This window comes from Hemicordylus capensis, chromosome 4 (genome assembly GCF_027244095.1).
Source record: "Hemicordylus capensis ecotype Gifberg chromosome 4, rHemCap1.1.pri, whole genome shotgun sequence".
Classification (NCBI taxonomy): domain Eukaryota; kingdom Metazoa; phylum Chordata; class Lepidosauria; order Squamata; family Cordylidae; genus Hemicordylus; species Hemicordylus capensis.
The window spans coordinates 50,984,306-51,000,156 of record NC_069660.1 but is presented as its reverse complement, the minus strand read 5'-3'; the positions used below and the strand labels follow the sequence as shown (position 1 = coordinate 51,000,156).

At 44.3% G+C, this 15,851-nt stretch overlaps 1 protein-coding gene across 2 annotated transcripts in view; it reads left to right on the top strand.

The window, feature by feature from the left end:
* Nucleotides 1–15,851, top strand: part of LMOD1 (leiomodin 1) — a 60,922-nt gene that overhangs the window by 39,408 nt on the left and 5,663 nt on the right. For both annotated transcript variants that reach the window (XM_053243805.1, XM_053243806.1), the window contains one exon: nt 13,861–15,330. In XM_053243805.1, the coding sequence (XP_053099780.1) occupies nt 13,861–15,330 (1,470 nt within the window). The remainder of the gene's footprint in view (nt 1–13,860; nt 15,331–15,851) is intronic.

The following is a 15,851-nucleotide window of genomic DNA, read 5'->3' as shown; positions in this document are numbered from 1 at the left end:
CTCTCTTAAAAGAGATTAACAGATGGAATCAACAGCCAGTGCACAAGAAGGGCTGAAATTGTGCAAATTGCTCTTTAGAAGAGAGGCAAGACATAAAAGAAATTATTCAAAAAATTAATTGCAGATTTACTGCATATTGCTCTATAGAAAAATAAGTCATATAGCAGAATGAGGTGCACAGCCACAACATGCTATTTGAATAATAATACATATCCCAGATCAGTGTTCCCTCTAACAGAGATTCCCAGATGTTGTTGACTACAAATCTCATAATTCCCAAGCAAAAGCCATTGCAGCTGGGGATGCTGGGAGTTTTAGTCAACATCTGGGAATCCCTGTTGTTTTTTACTTTTTGTTTATTGTTAAATTTGTATACTGCCTTTCATTAAAACAATCTCAAGGCAGTTCACACAGAAAAACTTAAACAAGATTATAAAAATTACACAATTAAAATATTAAGCTAGAATATAAAAACATAGATCTGACTAAAAAGATTTAAAATACAAGCACAATATAACCATACAAAACACAAAGCAGCAGCAGAGACAGTCATATAAAAAAGCACTAGGGAACACTGCCCTGATCCACCTTTCAAAGTGACTAGTTAAGTCAGAAACCTTCTATGTCAGGGTTTCTCTAACTTGGGTTCCCATATGTTGTTGGATTACAACTCCCATCATCTTCACCCACAATGGCCTTTGGCCGCTGAGGATGATGGGAGTTAAAGTCCATCAACATCTGGGAGTAGTAGTCCTGGAGTTGTAGTCTAACATCTGGGGAACCAAGTTTGAGAAACCCTGTTCTATGCAATATGGCAAGCTTTTATTGCTTATTCATCTAGTAACAATGGCACCCTTCAGCTTCCAATGTCCCACCACACTTTCTCACCACCACCACCACCACCGGCTTTCTGGCTGGCCTGCCCGCCCACTTCTTCTCCCCTCCCCCGCTTCTCCCCCCCCCCTTTCTGGCTGGTGGGCCGGCCAGCACACTTCTTCTCCCTCCCTTTTCACCCCCCCCCCGTGCTTTCGGACCAGCCAGAAAGCCAGCCTGCTACCTCCTCCCGCCTGCCCATTCCAGGCAGCGGCTGCCACCTCCTGGCAGCCGGGCTGATTTGCCACCACTGACTCCTGTTCCCGGTGGCCTTCCCGTCCTGTCGCTGCCCCCTCCTCTTCCTCCTGCTCCCTGGCCCGCCTCCTCCTCTTCCTCCTGGCGGCCGGGCGGGGCTGGGCCGGCCCACTGCCACCTCCTGCTCCCCGCTATTTTCTCCCCCGTCCCGTCTCCTTTGCTATCCAGGGAGCTGCTTGCAAACTCTTATGAGAGCTGCCACGCATGGGATTAGCGATGGGTACATTTAAGAGAATTAAATATTTAGAAGAAGATAATATCTGGGATTTATTCCTGTTGCAGTTTTCCATTGTTTTTATTCTGCTTCTCTTGTGTTTGTTGTTACTTAAATACTTAATGTTTTTAAAAAGCTCAGATTACTAAAGAGGTGAAACAGCAAAGCACCCTGAGGTTGGACAGCACATGTTGTCCATCCAGACAGAAATGCACCTAGATAATTTTGGAGCCTGGATCTAAAGGCCTTTGTAGGCTCCCCCCTCTCCTGCAAATTAAGCTTCCTCATGCTTGGCCGGGCAACCACACCACCTGGGACAGACTAAAGAGGGCTTGGGGTGGGGGCAGGGGCTGTGGAGGTCTTGGACTTTGGCCCCAAAGTCCAGGGATAAGAGCGCTTCTGCATCCAGAACAAATGCAAGCGTGCGCGCACACACACACACACACACACACACACACACACACACACACCAGATATTTTCATAAAGCCTTAACTATACAATGCTCACATGTGCTTTTTAACCACTACAGATGCTTTTTTTATTTTAATAAGGAAAAGCATATTTTGGAAGGAGCAATTTTAAATATGCTAACATTGGAGTGGGTACTTAAAAATTTCTCAGACTCTCACTGCAACTACCCCCACCCTTTTAGCTGCTTCTCCATCACAAGGTTTCAAAAACATGTTTAGGCTGTGTTCACACAATCACAACAATCCTGGTTAAAGATCTGATCAGGATCACTAAACTTTGTGGAGCTGACTGTGGGAACGGAGATTTCTCAAACAATGCTGGTCAAATTGCTGTAGGTAAATCACATTTAACCATTGATCCTGGTTATCTATCACTGGTTAAATATGGTTTAACCACAGTTATTTGACCAGGATTGTTTGGAAATTCTGTATTCTCATAATCAGTTCCACAGCAATCCTGGTTAGCTCTTTAACCAGGATCACCTTGACTATGGGAACGCATCTATTATTTACCTTCACAAACATACATGGGGGGAAAGCTCTGGGGGATGAAGTACAGTGAAAAACAGGCCAGTGGGCAGCCCCTTCCCCTCCTTTCAAAGTGGCTTTTCCTTATTAAATTCCATATATGCACACACATGGTTAAAATACACTCATGTTTAATATACATGACTATATTTCCTGAAGGCTCCAGGCCAGTTCCGGAGAACTGGCAACCCTAAGAACATAAGAACAACCCTGCTGGATCAGGCCCAAGGCCCATCTAGTCCAGCATCCTGTTTCACACAGTGGCCCACCAGATGCTGCAGGAAGCCTACAGCAGGAGTTGAGGGCATGCCCCCCCCTCTCCTGCTGTTACTCCCCTGCAACTGGTATTCAGAGGCATCCTGCCTCTGAGGCTGGAGGTAGCCTATAGTCCTCTGACTAGTAGCCTTTGATAGTTATCCAAGCCCCTCTTAAAGCCATCCAGGTTGTTGGCTGTCACCACATCTTGTGGCAGAGAATTCCACAAGTTGATTATGCATTGTGTGAAAACCACATGGCTCTGTAGGCGCCAGGAGTCAACACCGACTCAACTGCACAACCTTAAGTAAGGTAACACCAATTGTTGAGAACAATAGACACAGCCAGCATATAGTTTCCATTCTCAATTTCCCCCAGTTCAACATACCAAAAAATAAATAAATAAATAAAAAGCCAGAGTTTTGTTGTTTTAATTTGGAAGGTATCATTTTCCAAATTCTATATTAATTTGTTATAAATATGGAGGAAAAATTAAGTGAATATTTGATACAAGCATTTGCATGGAGTGGGGAGGGGGGCTTCAGGAAGGATAATGAAATGAAGCATACCACCTCTTCACACAGGAACCTGCATCTTCTGTAGCAGGTTATGTGAAAAACCCTTACTCTGGATTTGACCCTAATAAGGGGTACCCCATGTTCTTTGAACATATCCGCCCAATTACGTCTTCCCTGAATTGTATTTAGACTTTGTCAGTTTCCCTCTACAAGGCTTAGAAAGGAGAGATGTTTACTAAGTTCTGGCTGTTAATACTTGGAATAAAGTGTGCATTTTCATACCCCTTGCCAAACACCTGCTGAGTTCTGCAGCCCACTAAGTCAATCTGTTGGTACCTGCTGAATAACACTTGAACACAGCCACCCCAGGCACAAATCCAGCAGGCTAGCTGCATGAAGGAGGACCGAGGAGGGATCATTAATGCCTCAGTGCCCAGATTCCAAACAAGAAGTTCCCAAGTCTCCTTTTCCTTTTAAGGAAACGTTTGAGTGGGGCTGAGGACAGCAGTTGCCAGCAAGCAGCAGCAATGCTCATTTTAGTCCATTTAGGAGGAACTAGCAGTGTTTCAGTTTGTCAAAACATTCGTGATTAATCAGTGCAAGCACCAGCCTGGTTCTTTTTAATGAAAGGTCAGGTATCAAGTATGAAAAGTTCATGCCAATTGCTAAGTTCATGCCAAGGTATGGTGACCAGAGAGACATTTTGTACAACTAATGAACAGTGGTGGTAGGAAGGTCTGTTTGGGTTGCTAGGTACAGAAGCAACTATAGCATAGCTGAACCTATGCTGCATAATAGACAGACTTGCCAGCAATGACTGAAGCTACACCAAGGGATTTCGCCGCCCCCCCCTCCACACACACACTATATTTCTCATAATATCAAGGAATTAAATCTCCAGGGTTGTTTTCAATAGTGATCTGGAGATTAATGCTGATTCCTGGACACTCCAGGCCAGTCCTAGAAGGTTGGCACCCCTAATAAGGTGACCAGATGCCAGTGCTTTCTAAAAAGAATTTTTATATACAGGAATGACCTAAAAAAGGCACTTTTGAAACATGCAGTTGTATTTATTATTATTATTATTATTATTATTATTATTATTATTATTATTATTATTATTGATTTGATTTCTATACCACCCTTGTGACCATTAGTAAACAAATTGTTTTAGCAAGAACTAATCTGCCTACTTTCCTTTTACTATCTTTGGATGATGACACCCAAATCTACTTCTCTCTTTCATCTGCTTCATCAGGAAATGGTGTTCATTCCCTAAATACCTGCCTACAGGCAGTAATGGGCTGGATGAGGGATAACAAATTGAAGCTGAATCCAAGCAAGACGGAGGTGCTCATTGTAGGGGCTCAGAATCTGAGGGATGAGTTAGATCTCCCTGTGCTGGATGGGGTTACACTCCCCTGGAAGGAGCAGGTACGCAGCTTGGGGGTACTCTTGGATCCAGGACTCACTCTGGTATCTCAGGTGGAGGCTGTGGCCAGGAGTGCTTTTTATCAGCTTAGGCTTATTCAACAGCTGCGTTCATTCCTAGAGGAGGATGACCTCAGAACAGTGGTGCACCAGCTGGTAACCTCCAGGCTTGACTACTGTAATGCACTCTATGTGGGGCTGCCTTTGTACGTAGTTCGGAAACTTCAGTTAGTTCAAAATGCGGCAGCAAGGCTGGTCTCCGGGGCAACCCGGAGAGACCATATTATGCCTGTTTTGAAACAGCTGCACTGGCTGCCGATATGTTTCCGAGCAAAATACGAAGTGCTGGTTATTACCTTTAAAGCCCTGAACGGCTTAGGTCCAGGTTACCTTAGAGAGCGCCTTCTTCAGTCTGATCCCCACCGCACTATAAGATCATCTGAGGTCCGGCTCCAGTTGCCACCAGCGCGTCTGGTGGCGACCCAGAGGCGGGCCTTCTCTGTAGCCGCTCCTAGACTATGGAATGCACTCCCTGCAGATATCCATAATTTCAATTCTTTATTGGAATTTAGGAGAGCCCTAAAGACCTACCTGTTCGGTCTGGGCTTCCAGTGCTTTTAAATTGTTTTAAAGGGTCTTTGATGTTTGTGAACTGCCCTGAGCTATTTTGTAAGGGCGGTCTAAAAATCGAACAAACAAACAAATAAATATCTCTACAACTGGACTAAATTTGGTTCAAATCAAGGTCCACAAATTAGATCTCTTGCGCCTCAAATGTTCATGCATCTGCCATCTTGGATTGAGATGAATGACATCATCACAAACTACACCATTGAGGTGTCCCTGTGTGTCACTCACTACAACGGTACCAAATTTGGTTCAAATCGGTTATACAGTCCTCAGGTTAGTGCATTTGCTCCTCAAAAATCCACATGTCCGCCATTTTGGATCAGGGTGGATGACATTATCAAAAACTACATCATTGGGGCATCCCTATGTGTCCCTACAGCTGTAGCAAATTTGGTTCAAATCAGTTAAGCGGTTCACAAGTTAGCCCATTTGCACCTCCAAAGTTGTAGAGAAAGTGAAAGGAAAGTAGGCTGATTAGTTCTTTGAAAAACTTGTTAAAATGTAAAATGTTGAGAAACTCTAAATGAGATAAAAGCAAGCACACTCCTCATCCGCTTGACCTTACCCAAGCTGGGAGTTGCAGGAGGAAATCAGGGAGGCGTCAAGGAGAGGCAGGGCAGTAATAATGGATGACTTCAATTACCCACACATAGACTGGGTCATATCACAGTCAGGTAATGACAAAGAGGTCACATTTCTAGATACACTGAATGACTGTGCCCTAGAACAGTTGGTCTTGGAACTAACCAGAGAGAAGGTGACCTTGGACTTAATGCTGAGTGGCACCTAAGAACTGGTGCGTGATGTCGGTGTCATTGACCCTTTAGGGTCGTGATGGGCAGCTCGTCGAAAGTGTCGAATCAATGTGTAACAGCTGTCAAAAAGGCCAATTCCATGTTAGGGATCATTAGGAAAGGGATTGAAAATAACACTGCTAATATAATGCCCTTATACAAAACCATGGTACGACCACACCTGGAGTACTGTGTACAATTCTGGTCGCCACATCTAAAAAAGGGCATTGTAGAACTGCAAAAGGTGCAAAAGAGGGCAGCCAAGATGATCAGGGGTCTACAGCACCTTTCTTATGAGGCAAGACTATAACACCTGGGGTTATTTAGTTAAGAAAAAAGATGACTGCGGGGAGACATGATAGAGGTCTATAAAATCATGCATGGCATGGAGAAAGTGGATAGAGAGAAATTCTTCTCCCTCTCACATAATACTAGAACCAGGGGTCATCCCATGAAATTGATTGCCAGGAAATTTCGGACCAACAAACGGAAGTACTTTTTCACACAACACATAATCAACTTGTGGAACTCTCTGCCACAGGATGTGGTGACAGCCAACAACCTGGATGGCTTTAAGAGGGGTTTGTATAACTTTGTGGAGGAGAGGTCTATCAATGGCTACTAGTTGGAAGGCTATAGGCTACCTCCAGCTTCAAAGGCAGGATGCCTCTGAGTACCAGTTGCAGGGGAGTAACAGCAGGAGAGAGGGAATGCCTGCAACTCCTGCCTGTAGGCTTCCAGTGGCATCTTGTGGGCCACTGTGTGAAACAGGATGCTGGACTAGATGGGCCCTGGGCCTGATCCAGCAGGGTTGTTCTTATGTTCTTACTTACTCACCTGTTGTATTCTATTCAGTAATCTTTTGTATTCAGTTGCTTGGAGGTTTGTCCCAGAGGGGATCCTCTGGAAAAGGGAGGGAAAGGAGAAAATGTTGTTATTTAATAAACCTTTAGTTGTTAAATCTATATAAGATTTCTTTGTTTGTATGAGGGAAGCAGCTATAAAGCAGCACCCCTATACCCTTCTAGGACGAGCAGAGGGAGCAAAGTTTGACTGGAGTGGGACTGGGGAGGAATGTAATTGCTGCTTTCTCTCAGACTCTGTGGATTCTTCAAATGCCAAGTGGGTAGTTAATACCTCATCAAGTTTTCATCACATTCCACATTCAAGATAGATGAAGGAACCCATATCCTCAGGACGAGAAAAGAGGCAGGATTATGTTTGGGCCCCATTCAACACATGGGGTAAGAACTTGAGTGAGCATGAATAATGTTTCCCCACCCCACAAAACACACACAGTGCACCATAATCAAATCACATCATCTGAACTGTCCCTTAAAAGTAGTATTTGAACCATGCGGGGGGGGCAGTTTGGATGGTATAGTGGTTAGAGTGCTGGACTAGGACCAGGGAGACCCGAGTTCAAATCCCCATTCAGCCATGAAACTAGCTGGGTGACTCTGGGCCAGTCACTTCTCTCTCAGCCTAACCTACTTCACAGGGTTGTTATGAAAGAGAAACTCAAGTATGTAATACACCGCTCTGGGCTCCTTGTAGGAAGAGCAGGATATAAATGTAAATAATAATAATAATAATAATAATAATGCGCACTTGGGGGGAGGGATCATGTGCAGCCCGGTTCTTTCCCATGCATTTATATGTGCCAGTCTGCCTGGGTATTGACCAAACTGTTTTTCAGTGAAGTTTTCTTTCTAAGTCAGCAGCAAAAAAAAAAAAAAAAAAATCCAGTCCCAGCCCTCAGCCTGTTTGCATTCCTGGCCAGGAAGAGCAGCTCTAGATGTTTAGAACTCAATTGAGCCTAGTAATCTCTTAACTAAATACAGAGATCTTTGTTTTCCCTAAAGGGAGTCTGTTTATTTCCATACATAAACAACATCTAAGGGCAACCCCCACTTAATCACATATACTATATTTTTTCAACGTTCTTAGAACAAAGTCATAAGGTTGCATTTTCTGCTAATATCATTTAGCTAGAGGGCACATGTAAGCTGAACATGGAAATTCCAGAAACACTGGGCCATGAAATCAATGCAAGTAAAGGAGATCCCGATCTAGTATTTTGGCCCAGCTGTTTCAACAGAAGACAGCCAGATGGTGTTTGTAGAAATCCTAATTCAAATCCAAAAGTGAGTTTATTAGCCTGAGAACCAATTATTAAAGGTAAAGTTGTGCCGTTGAGTCAGTGTTGATTCCTGGCGACCACAGAGCCATGTGGGGTTTTTTGGAAGAGTACAGGAGGGGTTTACCATTGCCATCTCCCGTGCAGTATGAGATGATGCCTTTCAGCATCTTCTTATATCGCTGCTGCCTGATATAGGTGTTTCCCATAATCTGGGAAACATACCAGCGGGGATTCGAACCAGCAACCTCTTGCTCCCTTGGCAAGTTACTTCCCCGCCGCGCCATTAGGTGGCCCTGAACTAATTATTAGTTAGTAAATATTAATTATTTGTTTGAGCTGGTCAAGGTTCCACACCACAAGCAACTGTAGATCTCTGATTTTCAGCCTGGATGCCAAAAGAGATGTAACAATAAGATTCAGCCTCTAGAACTATTCTGTGTACTGCACCAGCTTTCTGGAAGCACCATTAGTAGCTTACTAGCTCCTTAAACAGGACATAAGAACAGTCCTGCTGGATCAGGCCCAAGGCCCATCTAGTCCAGCATCCTGTTTTGCACAGTGGCTGACCAGATCTGTTTCCATGCCATCAATATTCCCATTCAAAAGTTAAGCTTACACCAAAAGGCACATAAAGCAAAAGCACAAAGCAGTCAGGACAATGAATAGTCATCAAGAAATAGACAAGGGGTTGGTTTGGATGGTGATAGCTAAAAATTTGGAAAAATAAAAATGTTCTACCTGTTAAAATTGATGAATAAGGTTTCACAGGTTGCACAATTGACATATTAATGGAGTAAATTAGTGGAGTAATGATATTAAAGAATTGATTGATTAAGTGCTGTCAAGTTGGTGGTGACTCTTAGCGAACACATAGATAGATTCACTGCAGGATTATCTGTCTTCAACTTGGCCTTTAAAGTCTCTCAGTGGTGCATTCATTGCTGTTATAATTGAGTCCATCCACCTTGCTGCTGGACATCCTCTTCTTCTCTTTCTTTCAACTTTCCCCAGCATTATGGACTTCTCAAGGGAGCTGTGTTTTTGCATAATATGTCTGAAGTATGATAGTTTTGAGCCTAGTCATTTATACCTCGAGTGAAAATTCTGGATTAATTTGTTCCATGATCTATTTGTTTGTTTCCCTGGCTGTCCATGGTATCCTCAAAAGTCTTCTCCAGCACCAAAGTTCAAAAGCGTCAATGCTTTTTCTATTTTGCTACTTCAAAGTCCAGCTTTCGCATCCATAGAGTGTCACGGGAAAAACCATTGTCCAAACGATTCTAATCTTTGTAGGTATAGACATATCATGGTATCTAAATATCCTTTCCAAGACCTTCATTGCAACCCTACCAAGTGCTAGTCTGCAGCATATTTCTTGACTGGTGGATCCTTTATTGTTGATGGTCAATCCTAAAAGACAGAAGCTATCCACCACTTCAATGTCTTCATTATCAGTTCTGAGGCTGGTTGCTGTACCCGTTGTTATTAGTTTAGTCTTCTTAACATTTAATCGTAGCCCCATTTTTTTCACTGTGCTTCTTGACTTTCATTACTAGAGCTTGCAGATCATCCTGATTCTTCTCAGCTACCAGAGTGGTGTCATCAGTGTAGTGCAGGTTATTGATGTTTCTTCCTCCAACTTTAAAACCACACTCATATTCTTCCAATCCAGCTTCTCTCAGTATATGTTCAGCATATAAGTTGAATAATTAAGGAGAAAGTATACAGCCTTGTCTTACTCCATTGCCGCTCTGAAACCAGTCTGTTTCACCATGTTCCGTCTGGACTGTGGCTTCCTGTCCTGTGTATAGTGTTCTCATGAGAACATTGAGATGTTCTGGAACCCCCATTTTCCTAAGGATATTCCACAACTTGACATGATCGACGCAATTGAAGGCTTTTTTGTAGTCAATAAAGCACATATTGAGGTTATTCACATGATTGTAGAAAATCAGGCTAGCTTTTCTACAATCGTGAGAACCATCGGGCTCGGCTGCAAGCCCAGTGGTTCTTGAGCAGGTAACTCGCTCAAGTAGCCCGCCCCTAAAACCGGGTTTGCAGAGCGAGCGCTCTGCAAACCCAGTTTTTAAAATTGTGAGTAGCTGTGGCGCAGCTCTGTGCCACGGCTACTCACGAGGAGACCCCGGAGGGGAGGCAAAAGCCCCCTCTTGGCTCCGAGGGTCTCGCCAGCATGCCCTGCGTGCATGTGCAGGGCATGCTGCAGCAGAGCCGGCAATCATGTGAGCAACCAATCCAGCCACCCAGGGCTCCCACCCTGCTTGTGTGCGGGGAGAGCGGGCTTAGCCCACTCTCCCTGCTTAGCTCCCCAAACCAGGTCTCACTGATTGTGAGACCCGGCTAATTGACTTCTTTTTGGTATTCTTTGGCTTTCTCAATTATCCAGCATGCATCAGCAATGATGATCCCAACCACCTTGGGATTGTTTTAATGAAAGCCGGTATAAAAATCTAACAATAAACAAAATGTCTCTTGTTCCTTGGCCTTTTCTGAAACCAGCTTGAATATCCAGCATTTCCCTTTCCACATAGGGCTCTAATCTGCATTGGATGATCCTGAGCATTATTTTGCTAGCATGTGAAATTAAGGATATTGTAGGGTGGTTTGCGCAATCTGTTAAGTCTCCTTTCTTTGGTATGGGTATGTAGACTGACCTTTTCCAATCTGTTGGCCACTGTGTCATCCTCCAAATTTGCTGGCACAATTTGGTTAGAGCCTTGACTAATTCTTCTTCTGTTGCCTGCCATATTTCTGTAGCTATTCCATCAGTTCCTGTAGCCTTCCGACTTGGTAATGACCAGAGTGCTGATCTAACTTCACTTCCTGTACTAGAGGTTTTTGCAAGTAGAGAATATCTTCTAGAGTATCTTGGATGTTGACTTCCCCACTGTACAGATTTTTAGTATACTCCTTCCATCTCTGTTTGATCTTCTCTGAATCAGTTACTATCTGTATCCCTTAACATACCAATTTGAGGTTGGAACCTCCCTCTGAGTTCAGAGATCTTTTGGAAAACTTCTCTTGTTTTTCTGTGTCTATTTCCATCCTCAAGGTCTTTACAGATGTCAGTGTAGTACTGCTCCTTATCTCTTCTAACAGCTTTCTGAAATTCCCTATTAAATTCCTTTGTGAGGTCTATCTTTCTTGACTTTGGCTTCTCTCCTCTTCTTGACAATTTCCACTGTCTGTTCTGACATCAATTCTGCTTTCTTCTGTTTCTTGGTCTTTGGCAGTCTCTCTTCACATTCATCCTTAACAACTTCTTTGATTTCATTCCACAGTTCCTCTGGTTCCCTAACAATGAGGTTCAGAATTTCAAAGCAGTTCTTGATGTTGTCCTTGAAAATGGTGGGTACATTCTCAACATCATATCGTGGAAGCTGGATAGCTTTGTTTTTCCACTTTAGCTTGACTTGGAACTTGCACATGAGCAGTTTGTGATCTGTTCCATAATCGGGCCCCAGCCATGTCTTTGCTGTTATAACTGAGCTCTTCCACTTCCTTGCACCAATAATGTAATCAATTTGATTTCTGTGTACTCCATCTGGTGATGTCCATGTGTATAGGCTTTGGTTGTTTGGAGAATGTGTTAGCAATGAAGAGATCATTGGCTTGGCCGAAACTAATAAGTCATTCTCCTGCTTCGTTTCTTTTTTCTAGGCCATATATTCTGACTATGTTTTCCTCCTTACCTTTTCCAACTTTGGCATTCCAGTCTCCAACCACCAGCATCACATCCTCTTCTTCTGCGTCAGTCGTTGGGGCATAGACTTGAAGAACTGTGATGTTAAAGAGTTCTCCATGAAATCTAACTGATATTAGTCGGTCACTGACTGCATTGTACCAAAGTACTGTCATTGCTATATCCTTCCTGACTATGAAAGCAACATCATTTTGTCTTTGGTTTTCGTGTTCTGAGTAGTAAACGGTATGATTTTCTGACTGAAAGTATCCCATTCCAGCCCATTTAAATTCACTGATGCCCAAGATGTCAATCTGTAGTCGATTCATTTCATCTTTCACTGTATCAAGCTTTCCCATATGTATGCTTCTTACGTTCCATGTTCCCATTGTAATTCTGTCTTTGCAGCTTCAGATTTTCTTTTCCCACAAGGCAATGTCAGCTGCTAGATTTCCAAAAGGCTTTAGTCTGACCGTGTCATCAGGGATGTTTACGGAACCAGTCCGGAGGCCTTTTACAGGCCTCTGAACCTGTTAGAAGAACTGGTGGTTCTGCCAATCCAACGCCAGTGGGGGAGGCTCTTGAAGGGTGGGGGAGGGTGCACTTACCCCTCCCACCACTTTTCGCCCGCCAGTGCTCCGTTAAGTTCCCAAATTCCATGGAGCGGCAGCGTACCTCCCTGTCACCCCTTCCCCTGTTGTTGGCTGGAAATAAGCAAGTACTGTGTGCACGTGTGCCTGTTGTTGCATATGTGCACCCACTATGCACATCACATGTCACACATGCACATCGCGTGCATGCGTGACGTGCAACGTGCGCAGAGGGCATGCACACGCACACACGGTACTTGCTTACTTCTGGCCAACAATGGGGGAAGGGGTGGCAGGGGGGTATGCTGCCGCCTCATGGATTTTGGGAACTTAATGGAGCGCCGGCGGGTGAAAAGCAGCGGGAGGAGTAAGTGCACCCTCCCCCGCCCTTAAAGAGCCACCCACACCGGTGTCAGACTGCAGCTCCGCAGTTCCGTGCACATCCCTCCGTGCACATCCCTGTCATAACACCGTTGGTACTCTGAGAGATCCTCAGCTCTTCCTCGGTAACATGTTGAGTACCATTCGACCTAAGGGGCCCATCATCTGGCATTACATTGACAATCATCCTATTTTGTCCAACCATGTGGTTTTCTTGGTAAAATACAGGAGTGGTTTACCATTGCCTTCTCCTGCAGAGTATGAAATGATGCCTTTGTCGTTGTCATTGAAGTGATCATCCGCCTCCAGCTCCTTCCTATATCACTGCTGCCCAATATAGGTGCCTGCTTGCTTTAGCTGGGCAGCTGAAATGACCTTCATGCTTTTCTGGGAGTAAACCTCCCGGAGTACTTCACTCATCCCTCCCAGGAAAACACACACACACACACACACACACACACACACACACACACCGCCACGCTGAGGCAGCATAGCAGGGCTTGGGTGGGGGTTAAAGAATAGGAGACAATTAAAGAATGAGAGACGATTAAATTCAACATTTTGCTCACAATGGTAATCTTTTATTGAATTTTGGTGAGTAACTATAATATTGATATTGCCATATACAGGTACTTTTCTTCCTAATAAAATTTATTCTTTATATAACTTTTAAAAATATTTAATGTAATGTTTAGAGGTATGGGACATTATTTTATGTGTATACTCATCAGTGCCATTTGCCACTTGAGGCAAAGAGAAACGAGCCATTCCAGACTCCCTTACTGGCTCCACCCATGGGTAGCAGCCAGTGCTGATGCCACCACCTGACCCCTGTGCTGGCACCATCCCCCACCTGGCTCAGTTGCCACTCACCACTCTTTGCCTTCATGTGGGCCTCAGCTGCTACAGTGTGCCACTGTTTCTGGCTGCTTACACAGCGTGAGCCAGCCTCCATCAGCACCAGCTGGCCTCTTCCATTTGCATTAGTACCAGCTCCTCCCTCTCTCTCTCCTATCTCTTTCCTGTCACTGCACTTCTATCTTATGGATATTATTTATTTCCCTCTTTTTTAATTAGGAAGAGAAGCAAGTAGAGAAGAAGAAAGAGGCAAAGATTCTTGGAGAAAAACATAAGGAAATTCAGGGAAGAGACCTAAGGAGAAATAGAGCTTCTGATCTGATTAAAGAAGGGAAAAAAGAAGAAAATGTCCAGAAAACGAATCAGAAAGGAAAGGATGAACCAGACAGTAAGAAGAAAAATGGGCAAGTCAAGGAAGATAAGTCCTCCAAAGAGGAAAATAAGATCTCCAAGGAGAAAGATAAAGGCAAAACAGTGGACAAGAGTTCAACTGGCAAAACAAGGTGGGAGGAAAAGAGTACGGCATCAAAGAACAAACTAGCAGAAGACAAAGGGAAAGAGGAGAAGGCAGCAGAGTTAAAGAGAGGGCCTGAGAAGGATAAAAAAACAGAGGATAAAAAAGAAACAGATAAAACAGGAGACAGAAAACCACTTTTAAAGCAAGGCTCAAAAGCTGGCAGTGAGGAGAAATCATCAAGAGACAGCAAAGGAGCCACTGAGGGAAAAGCCCCTACGACGGAGAAGGAAGCAAAGGAGACTCCTGAGAGCAGCCCTTCTAAACTTGCAGACAGTTCTTCCAACCAAAGCAAAGAAGATGAAGCCACAAGTATCTTTGATGAGCCTTTGGAAAGAGTGAAGAATAATGACCCAGAGATGACAGAGATTAATGTCAATAACTCTGACTGCATCACCAACGAAATCTTGGTGCGCTTTGCGGAAGCCTTAGAATTCAACACCATGGCCAAGGTCTTTGCATTGGCCAACACACGTGCTGATGATCATGTTGCTTTTGCAATTGCTATAATGCTAAAGGCAAACAAGACTCTGATCAGCATAAATCTAGATTCCAATCACATCACAGGCAAAGGGATCCTGGCTATCTTCCGTGCACTACTGCAGAACAACACCCTGACAGAGCTGCGCTTTCACAATCAGAGGCACATCTGTGGAGGGAAGACTGAGATGGAGATAGCCAAGCTGCTGAAGGAGAACACCACCCTGCTGAAACTGGGTTACCACTTTGAACTGGCAGGACCTCGCATGACAGTCACAAACCTCCTGAGCAGAAATATGGACAAACAGCGACAAAAGCGGCTGCAGGAACAGAAGCAGGCTCAAGGAAAGGGGGAGAAGAAGGACTTTCTGGAGGTGCCAAAGCCAGCAGGCCTGCCAGCTGGGTCACCAAAGGTTTCCCCAAAGTCATCCCCCAAAACATCCCCATGGTCTTCCCCTAAACCTTCTCCAAAACCTATCCCTAAGAAAGCTGGAGCTCCAGATGCACCACCACCACCACCACCTCCTCTGGCCCCTCCTCCTGCCCCTCCCCTGATCAATGAAAACTTACGGTTGTCTCTCTCCCCTGCAACCCAGAGGAAGATGGTAGAGAAAGCTCTTCCTCCACAAGAGAAAAACTCCAGGGATCAGCTTCTGGCTGCCATTCGCTCCACCAACCTCAAACAGCTGAAGAAGGCAAGTAAAGGGCAAATGTGGAGGTCATCCTGGGGTGAAGCCTTTGGAGAGTATTGCTGGGTTCATTAAAGCTACACTCTTGATAATGTCAGCCTAGCCTTAGTGCCTACACCCCCAAGTGTCCCTGTGTCTGATAAAGGCATAAGGCATATTTTTTCATCACTTGCCTACTGAATAAGTATGACTGTGGGGTGTTGCTAAGGGCTGCCTGAGAGGTTGCAGGCCCAGAATGGTTCCTTCTGAGAACTGATAGCTGGATTACCAGGGCTGCAGTAGAAACTGATTCTCTGGTATGACTTTAAAAGATGAGGGAGGTGGGAAGAGATGAGAATTTAAAGCAAATTTGACAGCCTCCAGAACTGAACCCGAAAGACTGAAGGTCATTTCATACATGATACCTTTCCTGCACAGAAATAGTCTCCACCACAGAATAAGTACACAGTCATGTATGAAGAACATGTGTCTGTTTTGTCACGTGATGGGAAGTCAATGCACTGATCAGCTTCCCATTAAGTGTAACG